This window comes from Triturus cristatus, chromosome 8 (genome assembly GCF_964204655.1).
Source record: "Triturus cristatus chromosome 8, aTriCri1.1, whole genome shotgun sequence".
In the NCBI taxonomy this organism is placed as follows: domain Eukaryota; kingdom Metazoa; phylum Chordata; class Amphibia; order Caudata; family Salamandridae; genus Triturus; species Triturus cristatus.
The window spans coordinates 1,179,114,843-1,179,130,282 of NC_140591.1; the positions used below are offsets into that span (position 1 = coordinate 1,179,114,843).

General features: G+C 42.9%; 1 protein-coding gene across 1 annotated transcript in view; it reads right to left on the minus strand.

Annotated features, from left to right (window-relative positions):
* LOC146805568 (uncharacterized) overlaps positions 1-15,440 on the minus strand; it is a 68,032-nt gene that overhangs the window by 13,740 nt on the left and 38,852 nt on the right. The window contains exon 6 of the mRNA XM_085620526.1: positions 15,091-15,209. Coding sequence (XP_085476652.1) covers positions 15,091-15,209 — 119 coding nt within the window. The remainder of the gene's footprint in view (positions 1-15,090; positions 15,210-15,440) is intronic.

Consider the following 15,440-nt stretch of genomic DNA (forward strand, 5'->3'; position numbering starts at 1 on the left):
GGCTAGACTTGACATCATGGAGGTTCAACAGTTTGCCATTGCTTTACCAACAAGGGCAGTGTTGACCTAAATGTGACTTGCGGGTCCCAAGTGGATCCAGCCAATTTCTGATGTGACAAGATTTTATTTAGCTTGCCACATTTGCTGTGCCTCAAAGACAAAAGACAGGCTATGTTTTTCGACAATTTGCTGCTTATTCTTCAAACATGGCATTGGTGTTTACCTTTCTTTTTTATGACTGCAAAGTGAGAGGAGTTTTTAAAGTGAACTGTGTGACAATCTTGTTGGGGTACATGGAATGTAAAAGGAAAGGCTGTAGGATGTCATTTATTGTAATAGGCGACCAAAACTGAATTATCTGCAAATTAACTAAACACATATTTCAGAATATATCAGCAGTTAGGAAAGAAAAAATGAAGCACATTTTTTTTGTAATTCAGAAGTGTGATGCAAACAAACATTGTAATAGGATCAAAACAAATCAAGACCCTTTATTTGGTTATACGCAAATGATAAATATTCACTGAAACCCTATTTCCACACATTATCATTTGTCTGCTATATACTTTTAGCAGTAAAACTGTATGTCTGTGCAAATTTAGTAGCCATTTCAATGGAATATGTGCTGTCTGTGAATGACAGTATGCTACCGCACAATGCTTTAGTAATATTTTTGCACAAGTGTGCTTCAAAATACACAACCAGAAATTTACTATACCTTTCCTACTCTCCTGCTGAATACATGTGTTATACTTTATGTGAAGTCAAGATTTTTCACAATCCCTATGACTTCCGTGATATACACTGATGTCAGTACCGCCACTCTCCAAATTGTTCCACAACGCTGGTGCAAAGGTGTGGAATGGGGTCGTGTTTTGAAACAAACCCTTCCAAGTATTCCCAAGCAAACACCCCTAGCCTCTGAGTTAACTGCCTCATCCCCTCTTCTGCAGCATTGCGCGTAGAACCTAGGCATTATGCTGGCCCTTCTGGGCTCCCTTCACAGAGCACCCTTTCACTTTCCTTACACAGCCCTTGACACCTGCATGTGGAGCCGTTAACATTGCCGCCGACCTGTCCTTACTCAACAGCATGGGCCGTAAGGACCCCAAGCAAAGGGTCCTGCCATTTGAAAAGCTGCCAGACAAAGCACAGAACGCAGGCCCAGACATGGCGGAGGGAGGGAAGGACACTGGCCTGGGGGGTGAATCCTCGACCGCTGCGGATTCGCTATTGCAGGAGATGAGGGCCGGCTTCAGAGCGCTGGATGGCAGATTCGACTCTATTGGCAAACAACTAGACTGGGTCTGGGGGCAATAATAGAGGCACATGACAAACGGCTTGATGTAGCAGAGGCCAGGATCTCGGACACTGAGGATAGTTCAGCCCAGTCATTAAAACGCCTAGATAGAGTGGAGCGCATTCTCAAGGAGGTAGCTATCAAAAATGAGGATTTGGAAGCGTGCAGTCGCCGCAATAATGTGTGCATTTTGGGGGTGCCAGAATCCACGAACACTGGCCGCATGGACACTTTTGTCGAAACTGTACTAATTGACCTATTTGGCAGAGAAGCTTTCACCCCTGGGTTCGTGGTCGAGCGCGCCCATCGTACCCTGGGCCCTCTGCCTAATCCTGGCAGTCCGCTCTGACCCATCCTAGCCCGCATTATGAACTACCGAGATCGGGATACTGCTCTACGATAGGCCAGGGAGCGGGGGGATACGACCTGGCAGGGGGCCCGGCTAACCCTGTATTCTGACTTCACAATTATGGTGCAGGAGGTCAGATGTAAATACAACGGAGTCAAAGCCACCCTCAGAAACCTTGGTCTCAAATATGGCATGCTCTATCCGGCGTGGCTGCGAGTGGACATTAACGGCCGACCCGCATTTTTGACTCACCCAATGATGTACAGGAATTTTGGCAGACTTATAAAAATAAGGGCGGCCAGTAGACAGCAGATGGGGCGGGACACTCTCTTCCACGGCGGGGCTCGAATGCTAGCATGGAACTCTTCTTCACTGAATGATAAGGCATAAACGCATTGCAGCTTGGGATACCCATTGTTTGGGATATATGTTTATTAGGATAATAACATATCTACAACTTATATAGTTTCACTGTGCTGGGTATTTGGCGGGGCGTTGCCTACTCCTCAGGTGTTAACCATGCTGATCTCACTTAGTTACCTAGTAAACTATTGCTTCCACTTTCTGTACCAATTCGAATGGTGGTTTGGTATCGTTGTTTGTTGGGGCATGTTCCTCGCGATGGGCTATGCGAGGCTGGGTGGGGGGTGGACCACGTTGGGGACTCACATGTTATGTCTCAGTTGGTATTATGCTCACAGTTCAGCTACATCATTTTCTCAGATCACAACTATCATTTTGACATTTAAATTACTCAGATGGGTAGGATAGGCGCTATTGCGGGCCCGTCAGACCTGGCCCTGATGTCTTGGAATGTTAGAGAGATCAATGACAATAGGAAGCGGAAACATGTTCTACATTACCTGCAGCGACATAATATAGACATTGCATTTCTTCAGGAAATGCACTTACCCAAGGTAGAGACCACACGATTTGCTTTAAGTTGGGGGCAGCACCGCTATTTTTCAACTTCAGTAATTACGCCGGGGAACGGCGATCCTCATACACAAAAGGGTCCCCTTTCATTTATATTCCGTTTTTTGTGACAGAGAAGGCCGCTATACTATTGCCACAGGGAAACTGATGGGACACAATCTAACATTGCTCTGCATTTACGCACCTAACACTGACCGTCCTGACTTCTTCCACGAGCTACAGTCACAGATTGTCCGACTGGACGCTAGTAACTTGATAATAGGCAGGGATCTGGATTTGATATTGAACCCCACTCTGGGCTGCTCGTCTGCCTCCAATGTTACTAAACCATGTGCACGAAGGGCGCTCCCTGAACTTTGTGACTCCCTGACTTTAATTGATATTTGGCGACAGCGTAACCCCCCACCGCTGCTTACACACACTATGCGGCCCAATACAATACGTGGACCAGGATCGATTATTGGCTACTTACACCAGGTATCTGCCAGTGGCACAAATCCCTCTCCACACTCCCTAGGACCTATTCTGATCATTCCCCTGTGTTGCTTCATCTTCAAGTCCCCAGACCTGACGGCGACGAACATCAATGGCGATTGCCAAGCCAGGCCCTACAGGACGACCTGTTCTTATCTGAGGTGGGGGAGGCGATAGAGGAATATTTCACTATAAACACCTGCTCGGTGGATTCATGGGCAGTGCTGCGGGAGGCCTTTAAGGCCTACATTAGGGGGGTCTGTATTGCAAAACATGCCGGGGTGTTGAGAGACTTGTGATCCACTTTGTCCCGTATTGAGCAGCAACTGGTAGAACTAGATAGGAAGTGTTTGACTAACCCGAGTCCTGACAAGACGAAGCACCGGATTACATTGTTAACTGACTTTAGAGACTCGGCAGAGCGAGAATCCCATTTTTTAAGCAAATATTCGGTCGCCCGTAGATATGGAGAGGGAGAGCACCCTGACCGCACGCTAGCGAACATGTTGCGACCCCCATACAACAAAGCTTACATCACTGAACTGAGGTCCACCTCGGGTCTGTTACTAAACACCTCAACTGAGATCTGTGACGCATTTTTAGATTATTACACCACCCTATACACCTACCGGGCTGCATAGGACTCTACTGCACAAGAAACCTATCTGTCTGAGATAGCTCTAGTGTATTTGGAGAAGTACATGCAGGACTTCCTGGCGGAACCCTTCTCGAAAGAGGAAGTCATTAGTGCGATAGAGGCTTTAAATGGCTCCATGGCTCCGGGCCTGGATGGCTTTATGGGCATTTTCTATAAGACCTATAAGGATTTGCTGGCCCCTATGTTAATAGAAGTGTACGCTGAATCGCTTGAGCGGAATGTGTTGCCCCCTAAGCTTATAGAAGCAGTCATTATACTTCTCCCCAAGCCCGGCAAAGATCCTTTAAGTTGTGCCTCGTATCGGCCGCTCTCCTTACTAAACCTAGACTACAAAATACTTGAAAAAAGATTGCTCTCCGCCTCGCTCTATTGAAGGACAAGATCATTGCTCCGGCGCAATCACGATTTGTTCCTCAAAGGTATACCTCGCTCAATCTCCGCACCCTGTTTGGGGTCCTGCATAGAATAAACCCGGAGATCCCCGCAGCGGCCATTCTTTTACACATGGAGAAGGCTTTCGACTCCTTGGAATGGCCCTTTTTCGTTTCCGTGATGCTCCGTATGGGTATGCCCAAGGGATTAGTAGCCAACACGGCGATGCTATACAGCAGTCCTACAGCGAGATTGTGACTAAATGGTTCCTTATCCCGCCAATTCCCGTTATTGCGAGGCACCAGACAGGGCGGCCCCCTGTCGCCGCTTTTATTTATCCTTGCAATGGACCTGTTAGTCTGCCACTTTCAAGAAAAGCATCTGCACATGGGCCTTCAGTTTAATACTGGACCATTGCTGGTTTCGTTATATGTGGATGATGTTATGCTTATGTGCGGGAACCCCAGGAGAACCTAGACCCATTGATACAGGAAATCATACGTTTTGGACAATTCTCGGGCTTAGGTATAAACTGGCGGAAATCAGTAATATTCCCCCTAACATTTAGCACGGTACAGTGGGAGTGGGAGTTCACGCTTGATTGGTGCACAGACTCTACCAAATATCTGGGTGTGCACATCCATCTGGACACTGCCCAAATGCTTGGGCTTAATTATGGTCAAGCGGTTCATACCTTGGAAGCGTAGGTTGAAAAACAGCTGCGCCACCCCCTTTCCATTGTGGGACGGGTCGCCCTGATCAAAATGATTATGCTGCCAACATTTTTATATCTCTTTTCCAACATTCCAATCCCTTTACCACACTGTTTTTTTGTTTTAACACCACGCTCTCATCTGCTTAGACTGACTATGGGGGGGGGGGGAGGGGGTAAGCGACTGAGGGTGAGGTGGCAGGTATTGACATTGCCCTATGATAGGGGTGGGTTCAGCGTCCCAAATCTCAAGCTCTATGATATGGTTGCCCAGTGCAGTTATGCATATGCTTGGTATCATCCTGACGCTAGAATTCCTTATCTACGACCAGTGGCGGACTTGGTTCTCCCGGACGTCTTACGTGCTGTGTTGCCTAAGGGCCTGGCCAGAGACCCCAAGGACATCCAAACTGTTTCCACCACTAGTTGGGCTTGGGATAAATTGCGATGCATAGCCGGCGCCCCCTCTTGTACTTCTCAGCACTGCCCATCCCCGATAATCGCTGGATACCGATCATGGGGGAGAAATTGGTGCAGCACACACTAGCCAAATTCGACATTACTAAATTTGGGGACCTTTTCCCCGGAGGGCATGTCTTCCAGATGACGGAAGAGGAGCGTTTTCACTCCGCCACATTCATGGACAGATTTTTCACGGACTGGGTGCACTCGACTCTTAAGGCGACTTTACCCAGTTTCCCTCTTGAATGAAACTCATTCACCCCTCTCACGATGACAATAGAGACTGACAAGGGCGCACACTTAATTTCTAAATTATATCGCGAATGCTCGTCCACAATCCCTGTCGCAGATGACCAAATCCGTAGGGCCTGGGAGGAGGACCTGGGGCACCCCATTCTCGATGACCAGTAGGTCAAAGACTGCTCCATGACAAAAACGATTTCCTTAAATAGCCGCCACAAGCTCATTCATTTTAAATTCCTGCGCAGCAAATATGTGACTCCGGCGACAACCCACAGATTGGACCCGACTAGACCGCACACATGTTTAAAATGCGGGGCACCGCAAGCAGACTTTGTTCACCTCACTTGGACATGCACCAAGCCTATTGGGGAGAAGTGCATAAGGCGCTTGGGGACATGGTAGAATTAGATGTGGTGCCCACATCAGAGGTGGCACTACAGGGCTATGTGGCCAACTTTCTGAAACCAAATTTGTCACCCTCAGCCTATTGTTGGCGAAAAGAGAGATTGCCTTACACTGGGGGTGTAAAGCTGCTCATACATTTAAGAATTGGCTGAGCAGCCTAACATATTGCAACACAAATAGCGACTTATATGCCACTACCTTGCCATGCTCCTCGTGGCCTAAAGACATTTGGGGTCCACTCAAGAAGTATGGGGCCACGGAGAGGGCACGCCCATCTACACCGCTTGAACAGAGCAGAGACCCAGCCAGGGTGGGTTAATGCCATCGTTAGGCTGGATGGGACATCCTTTGTACCCCACTAGACATGGAATTATAATTCTATACTCAGGGGCCATGAGAGATACGCTGCACGACATTGTAGAGACTGGGGGACTGCTGAGTCGATTGCAAGAAGCCTTCTGGGACTGTGTTTGTTACTCTTTTGTGATGACTGTATGTGCCATTCTTTTTATGCTGACGAATTGTTACAGTGAGCACCATGGTTTTATTTTCTGATGCCGTATGATATAAAATGATAAATAAAGTTTTTTTTAATTTAAAGTATTCCCAAGCAAGACTCTGAATTAACCTTCCAGTATTTTGTGCTGCTATGTTTTTCACCTTGCAAAGCCATTTCAACAGAGAATATGCTCTCTATTCATAATCATACACAATCATCCCACTTGTGTTTTAATTTCACACATGAATTGAGAAAAATGGATGTGGCCTAATGGCCACAGCTTTGAACTTTGTGTCTGCGGAACCAGGTTTGAGCCCTGGTATTGGCTTTGGGCAAATCACTTAACTCTTCAAGGCTTTAAATAAAATACATTTGATACAATACCTTCAATTGAGGCATTGGCCGCTCCATCCCATGGTATATCCCGAGGTCATCTGACTGTACACTCCTTTTGGAAAGTTGGAGCGAGCCTATGATCAATCGTGCAGGCTAATCTACAACACATACACCACGATACAACACTCCACACTTTCCCATACCCATTCGTAGCAGTTTAGGTGGGATAAGGATGTCCCAGAATAGATAACGCCTAAACATTGGGACACTCTGTGGCATGACTTTCCCAAAAATATATTGCAGCCTCTCCCTTCAGGAAACAGCATATAAAATCATGTACCAATGGTATTACATGCCATCCGGACTGTCCACCATCTACGCTAGTTCCAAGGACCTCTGTTGGAGGTGCTGCAATGCCCATGGGAATTTTCATCACATTTGGTGGGCATTTGCCTCAGTCACTACCTGTATCCTATCTGTAGGGAGGTTCTTAGCCATATTAAAGGCATAGTGGGATACCCCCTGCCAGTTTCCTTCCAGATGGTGATTTTGGGACTACGGACTACAACCATGAAGGTGATGACTCGGGCAAAATGGACGCTCATAAGCTAGGTAGTTGATCGCACTGCTCTGGAACCAATCTACCCTACCACATATAGCTCAGTGGTTTACCGGCCTATGGTATAGTTTAGCTATGGAGCAACTTTCCCATAAGTTAACTGGAACCAACGCTAAATTCCAGGCTGTGTGGCATCCTCTCCTTCAATATCTTATTCGCATACAGTTCACTTGTATTAATTCTCCTCGCCTTAGGGCTCTGCAGTAGTTCACTTGACATACATCGGGTGCTGGTGGCTGCCACGCGGCGCCACCCCAACATCATGACATTGGGCTATGCATGACCCAAAACACGTAACAGACCTTAGCAGCTATGGCATGGCACCTAAATAGGCCTCTACTTTGTTTTTAGAAACACCGTTGCTCTATTGACTATTTACTTTTTGTCTTTCTCTTTGTTTTCTTTTTGTTTGTTTGCTCTTTGTTAATACTTACCCTCCAGGCACCTGACATAAGTCTGCACTGTTTGACATGGTTTGTGTCTTCAACCCTATCTTCAATAAGATATACGCTGCACGGAGCTCCATGGTTGGAATGGAAATAATGATGTAATGCTAAACCTTTTGCTAAATCTTGGTGCTGGATTTCTCTCATTGTAATACATCCTGAATTATCTATTTTATTTTCTCAATAAAAAGATTTAAAAAAAAAAAAAAAATATGACTTTATGTAATATAATTTGGTACTCAAGTAAATGACTCCAATGTCCCTGGGCAGTGATTGTGCTATATAAAACTGATGATAGATAGATAGATAGATAGATAGATAGATAGATAGATAGATAGATAGATAGATAGATAGATAGATAGATAGATAGATAGATAGATAGATAGATAGATAGATAGATAGATAGATAGATAGATAGATAGATAGATAGATAGATAGCAAAATGCACCACTGGACCTTGTTTTAACACAAAATGTGTATGAGAACTTACCCCATACTCTGCTGCAGAATTGCAGGCACATGCATCAAGGTAGGGTTTTGCGAGTCCTTAATTGCGACTATTAAGGAATCGCAATTAAGGACTCGCAAAAGCCTATGCATGTAGAAATCGCTTTAAAAATAGCGATTCCTACACATTCCTTATTTGCGACTCCCAAATTGCGAGTCGCAAATAAGGAATGGCTTCCCATTCATTCCTATGGGCCTACAGGCCCATAGGAATGAATGCGTAATTGCATGCGCAATTTGCAAGTACCAATAGCTCCTCGCAAATTGCGCATGCAATTTCAGGGTGCAAGGGTGTCAAAAGGACACCCTGTTGCACCCCTGAAATAAATCTGTGCATGTATGTTGAAAAGTTGGTGCGAGAAATATTAGTGCAAAATGAAAAATGATGGTGCAACATGAAACTTTGAAAAATGCACTGAAGTGCATTTGAAGTTTAACTTCATGGTAATTTGCGCCCCCTATTAGCGAAATCGCTATTCTCAAGTGGTTCTGGCATTGCTTTTAAGGAACCACAAATTGCGATTCCTTAAATGCAATCGCAATTTGAATAATCGCAATTAATTGCGATTTTTTAAAGTGCGAGTAGCAAGTTGTTTCATGCATCGCAAAAGATAATTTTGGGATCACAAACGGCCGATTTTTGCGATTCGCACCGTTTCCGATCGCAAAAAGCTTTGATGTGTGTGCCTGTTGGTCTTTAAACTTTGCTAAAATCACTGGTACCAACACAAAGTTTTTTCAGAAGCCTTGTGATTTTAGTGAACAGATACCACAGGCCAACACCCCAGTCAGTGCAGTTTACCATCTGCCACTTTTATGGGCAGATTGATATCTTGGCCACAGTTCAATAAAGACATATAGAAGGGCATAGTCAAGGTTGTGACATTTTCAATTGCTTTTAGAGAGGAATCCAATAATTGTTAACAGTATGTTATTTTGGTCATTCATAGCATTTTGAAAGCATGCCTATTATTACATTAAAAAAAAGTGCCCCAGCTTCATGCCCGTTAAAGCTAGATTGGCTACAAATGTTTGTTCTAAAATTTGGGTTATGGTTCTAAAACGTTTGGGAAGCACAGCACTATGGCTCTCTGCTTTGTCATCACCCGATTTACCTTAAAATATTATGCCGTACAGAAGTTATTCTTTGCCAATCACAATCCATGCATGGAGGCCAGAACCTTAAGGCCTGGGCCCGTAAATAAAGAGCGTATCAGGGTATTCCCAACAAATACTCTTACTTTTTATGGGAAACAGTAGTTTTAACTGTCAAATGAAACATAAATAGACCAACAGGAACTAACCTCATCATCTCAAATTGTAAAACTCATCAAGGACATCAAATGCGACGGAGCGCCAGGCCCCAATAGTCTCCCGGTCGGTATTTCGAAATGTGCACCAGAACACTGGGCATCTCTTTTTACCCCGCTTTTCAACTCCGCCTACAGCTTGGGCCAAATTCCAGAAGCTTGGATATGCTCTACCCTATGCCCCATATTTTAAAAAAGCGATCCATCAAAGCCATATAATTATCGTCTAAAAAGTTTTGCTAGACTTAGAGGCAAAAGCTTATGCCCGGATCTTATTGAAAAATCTGGAAAGCTGGCATCAAAAAACGAGCTGCCCCCTCCAAACATGTTTTCATGTAGGAGCAGCCACCACTGACAACATCATTGCACTAGTTGCCCTTAGTCAGCAAGCAGTGTATCATAAACAACTCCCACTCTTTTGTTGTTTTACTGATTTTACTGCAGCATTTGACAAAGTAGACAGACCGACTTTGTGGAGGAAGCTAGCACATTGGGGTATTACACCGACCCTCTTAACGGCTATAATCTCTTTGTGCTCTGCAACATGGGTCGTGTGAGAACAGCCCAACTACACTGACCCCCAAAATTCTCACTTTTGGCGGCTGGAAACAAGGCTGTGTGCTAGTGCCCCAACTGTTTTACTTATGCACAGCAGAACCTGGGGGAGGCCTTAGCAAACAACAACCTTGCTCCCCCTCGACTAGGCCACTGACCACTTCACATGCTTCAATACGCAGACGATATTGTTATCATGGACTACACAAAAGTGGAGCTTCTGCAAGCACTGATTAGCCTCCATGCATATAATGTGAAGAATGTTCTTGCCATCAACCCAGATAAGACTAAAATATTAGCATTTGGCCGCTATAAGAACAAAAACACGCTTTCATGTACCATGGGACCGATGACTATCACTTCAGCTTTCAAATACAACTATCTAGGGGTGTGGTTCACCGAATCCGCCCAAACATCAACCCATAAAAGAGAATTAAATAAAGAAATCCACATGAATCATCTATGGCCTAGCCAGTCTAAACAAAAATCTAAACAGCCTGTCTGCTGAGGGAATAATCCCCGTCATTCAAGCCTCCTTCCAGCATTACAATACGGCCAGCAAGCCTTCCCTGGAGCATGCTCGGAATGCCTGGAACATGCTCAGTGCATGGGATATAAGAAAATTTTCGAACTGCTGAAGTACTTCCGCAGAGCGAGAGTTTGACTGGAACTCAGGTTGGTGAAGAAATCCCTAATCATTGATGCGGACTTTCTCAAATTTTACATTTGCATATTAAAAGCACCAGAGAACTCTCTTAAGGCCCGTCTCAGAGTCATTTTCGAAAAACCAGGATCCCCGTGGAATAAACAACTACAGAGTGTGGTAGTAACCACTGCAATAAATCAAGCAGCACTTGCATTGAAGTCTATCTCCGAAACAATATGGAAAAAGACCATCAATAGACAAGTACGACTGGCCTTATTTCAGAAAGATCAAGCCTGTTTAAAAAATACAGAGTCCTTGCGCCTTCTAAACTCTTTGTATTTGGTAGCTAAAGCAAAGCCTGACCCATCAGTTGCCATCAATTTCAGAACGCAGAGCAAGATCAGGTACATGTGTTTGCTGGGCCTACATATACTAGACTTCTATCCGGCATGGGCCAACCAGGACAATGGAGGTGCCTGCAAGTTATGTAACTATAAACACGAATCATGGCTGGACCTTCTGTGCTGTTGTCCTGCCATGACTAAAGAAAGGAGAGTTCTACTCAGGCAAATATTTTTGAGGCAAGGGGTCCGTACCTGTATAGAGGCATCTGCAGTATGTTTTTCAAAATCTGATGTTTCCACCATCGCTCGTTGTAGATTTGTAAAAAGGCTTAGTGGTGCTATATACCCCCGTCCAGAACCCTTGCAACGCCGGCACAAAGTCCAGAAATGTATAACAGATTGCTATACAAAGAAAACAGGAGTTGAATAAACCCGCCTATTGCGCCTGTTACTCCAGGAAAAGACTCAATAGCCTGAGAAATGCCCTTGCATAAATTTGCTGTCGGCGCCCCCTGTTATCCCAAGTAGAGGTCCTCCCTGGGCAACTCGAGCCACCATTTAAAGATTATAATCAAAATCAAGTTATGAACTCATAAAATTAGCAAGCCCTAACGCACTTTAAACCTTCTTCTGAAGCTAGCGAATATAGCATGCACTAGCACTTTATACTGCTGCCCTAAAATGTTATTGCCTCTTAGGAGGTACTTACAATCACATAACCCTTCCCCCAAATAAAATAGAGCACACATTTGTTAAAGTGGTCGACACAGATATCAATGGCGGGATACATTTTACTTATATACTTGTATGAATTAATTTGCAGTTTTTAAAGTTTTTAACTTTTTGTAATGGTTTTAATTAACTGATACAAATAAGGAATTGAATAATGAGTATCGAATAAAATGGTTCTCTGAGACCGGAAAATGAAAAGAGTGTGGCAGACACTCAGTCTTAATGTTAGAATTATTTAGCTCAAAGCCACTAAAACCAATGTTTTTCCTCTTGTCCCAAAGCAATTACTGGCCAGCTCACTGGTATCCAAATTCCTTGTATTTTAACTCCGAAACTCAGACCACACAATATGTTGCAGGACCTTTTCACAAAGTAATTTTGGAGTACGTAATCCATATATGTGCTCTCACATGCATTTGTTGATTAGCCTTAAAAACATCTCAAAAGGGTCTAAAATAGCAATATTCACAGAATATTAATACCCATTTGGTAGAAATACAATTGAATGTGGCCCCTTTGCACTTTTACTGATATCGAGTTTGCGTGTTGGGGCCAATTGAAATAAGCACACAAGACTATGTAAAAGAGTTCTGCTGCACAACTACTTCCTGTGCTAACAAATTATTTTGTGAATCGACCCCTAAGAGTCTAGTCTTGAAATCTGTAATTGAGGCCAATTCCCACCGACATATTAAATCTGATTCTTGTGAGTTTAGAAAAAATGATGCCTTTTATTTTCAGATGTTACAATTGTATTGTTTTAGTAGCCCTACAAACTGTAATGTGAAGTCAAATGTTGCCAAGTTGTGCTTTCTCTGTCTTCGCAAATGTTCCCATATTTACCACAATGGAGGTACCAGAAATAGTATTTCAGGTACAAAGAGATACGAATTCATTTGCGCTCCTATTGCTTTTTGCATACCGGTGGGGTCGAGGACAACAATGTCAGCTAGGCAAACTTCTGCTTTATATGAAAATATGACACTGATCAATCAGAAGGTAAGCTCTTTCATTTAATTAAAATGCTGCCCTCAGTGTTTCTCAGTATTCCAATATGCCCAAAATAGTTTGAAAAATAAAGACATGAACAGATATCAGTCCTAATGTAGGGTTACTGCTAAACTATGGTTTTTTAATCCACAGGAATAATAAATATGTATTTGACTTAAAACAACATAAAGAAAGTAAAAGTAGGTTCTACTCTCTCGAATTCCTTCTGCCTCAGTTAATGTTAAAGCACACATCTGGAGGTTTCTCTATATAGATACACACAGGCATGGCTCACATTCCCCAAGACTATAACTCATTTCAACAGCACTAACAGTGCTAGCAGTCACTAGACATGATGTTAAGGCATTTTTCTCCTAATGAAAACCTTGTATTTGAATGGCACAAATGTTTCACAAGGGTGGAAAGGATGGGTGAAGACATTGGTAGCTATGTAGTTACCTTAAAGGGATTGTTTGTCACTTGCAAGTTTGAGACACTAAAAGACTCATTTAAGGACCACATTGTTAGAATAAAGGAGAAACAAAAACTAAGCGTCGAAAAGTAGAAGGTGAGATTCATACAGTGAAAAGCATGGAACATACAGGAGTGAGGCTCAAAGAAAGTGGCAATCCAATAAGAAGAATTAAAGAAATAGAGGAAATAAAAAGTGTCACAAAGATAAACGAAGAAGAATGTGACAAAACAGAAAAGAGTCAAGTTTTGGATTTCTTCCTCAGTACCTAACTTTTCTACTGATGTTATTGAGACATTTAGGAAACATCTAAACGAATATCTGTTTCAGAAACTATAATCTGGTTAACTGTTAAGGTTATAATGACAATAAGAAGTTGACTTAGAGTGGTGTTTTGCTGTATAGAAAGCTTCAATGTATTACATTTTTTTTTAAATCATGTGATCAATCATACAATTCAGCAGCCGGTGCATGTTAAATTTGTAAAAGTTTTGGTGATGTGCACATGGCCAAGTAGCTGCTCCTAGGTGGGATAATGTATTCTGCAAAATATACAAATTCTATGAAAATGTCTGCATTAAGCAATAGTGCAAAATTTCCACACGATCAATCATTACCGTGAATTCACCTTACAGTGGGAAGACTATTGCATTATAATTACTCTATTGAGTCACATTAATGTACTCATTTATGGAAAGTTCCTAAATCCTGGAGTAATACCACAGTTATGGAGAAGATGTATTGCTGCCGGGATCAAAATCCAAACAGAGAAAAATGTGAGAAAATGTAATTTAAAAAACTTAGAAAGGGAGAGGAGTTGGACTAACGGCTAGGGCGGTCGACCTCGAATATGGGGAGCTCGGTTTGAGTCTCGGCAACGACACTGAACATCCTGTGATTCTGGGCAAATCACTTAATCTCCCCGTGCCTTACAAAAATTATAGTGTGTTCTAATGTAACGTAACTTGTGCTATGTAAAGCGCTCTGATACCCGTTTCGGGTCAAGTTCGCGCTATATAAAACTCTGCAAAAAAATAAAAATGTGCTGTAAGGCATATTTTACTATATGTTTGGCGATAGGTTACCACCAAACCTTTTAATTGGTGGTGATTGTTAATGGTATTTACATGATGTGATGAACAGTTATTGCATTTCTAAAAATCTGTGGGAATCATACAACTGTTCGATAATGTAATTATTGCATAGCTCTGACATTTCTGCACCACTCTCAGTGAGTGGCAGAGTGTAAGATCAGAGCTCTGCAATGAGGAACAACACAATATTCTTTATATACACAGAAACAGGGGCTTTTGGTCAGCCATTTTCTTCTGAGGGTCTGCTCAAATGTCCTTCACATTTTGTTTCCACCCACTACAACATGGGCGATGGGTCAGCGCACATTAGCGAATGGCTGGCTTGAACTACCAGTGACAGAATTGGCCTGTTTATACGTGCACAGCTGCCTGAAAAGGAGTGCACTTCAGTGCCAGAGCTAGTGCACCTAGGCTTCTGGGCCACATATTAATTATATTTTTTAGATATTTGGCAGGTTGGTTTGCATACTACATATGTTTGCACAAAATAAATGCATTTTTTAAAACTTCTTTGCACAAAAAAAATGATTTTTTTTTTTTAAATATCACAATCTTGCCAAGGCCAGACGTATTGGTTTTGCTGATGCTGATGTTACATTGCTTTAGAAATGCTGGAACCAAGCACTTACATACAAGACTGACAACTGATGAGCAATGTATTTATGGCTTCCCAGGTTCTTCAAATCATCCTCCATCTGTTGGCTCAAAACCAATAACTGGTTCAGTTTTCCAATGTGTACAAAATAGTCTAAAAATAGAAAGATGAACAGACTTCAGTTCTAATGTAATATTACCGATATACAATTGTGTTTTAATCCACAGAATTTATAAACATGCCTGTTAGTTTAATAATTTTAAGAAAGCAATAATAGGCTCAATTCTCTGCAATTATCTTTGCCTCGTTTGAGGCTTAAAGTCGACATCTAGAGGTTTCTCCTCATTACAGACTCGGCTTACATGTTCCAAGACTGTAACCCAG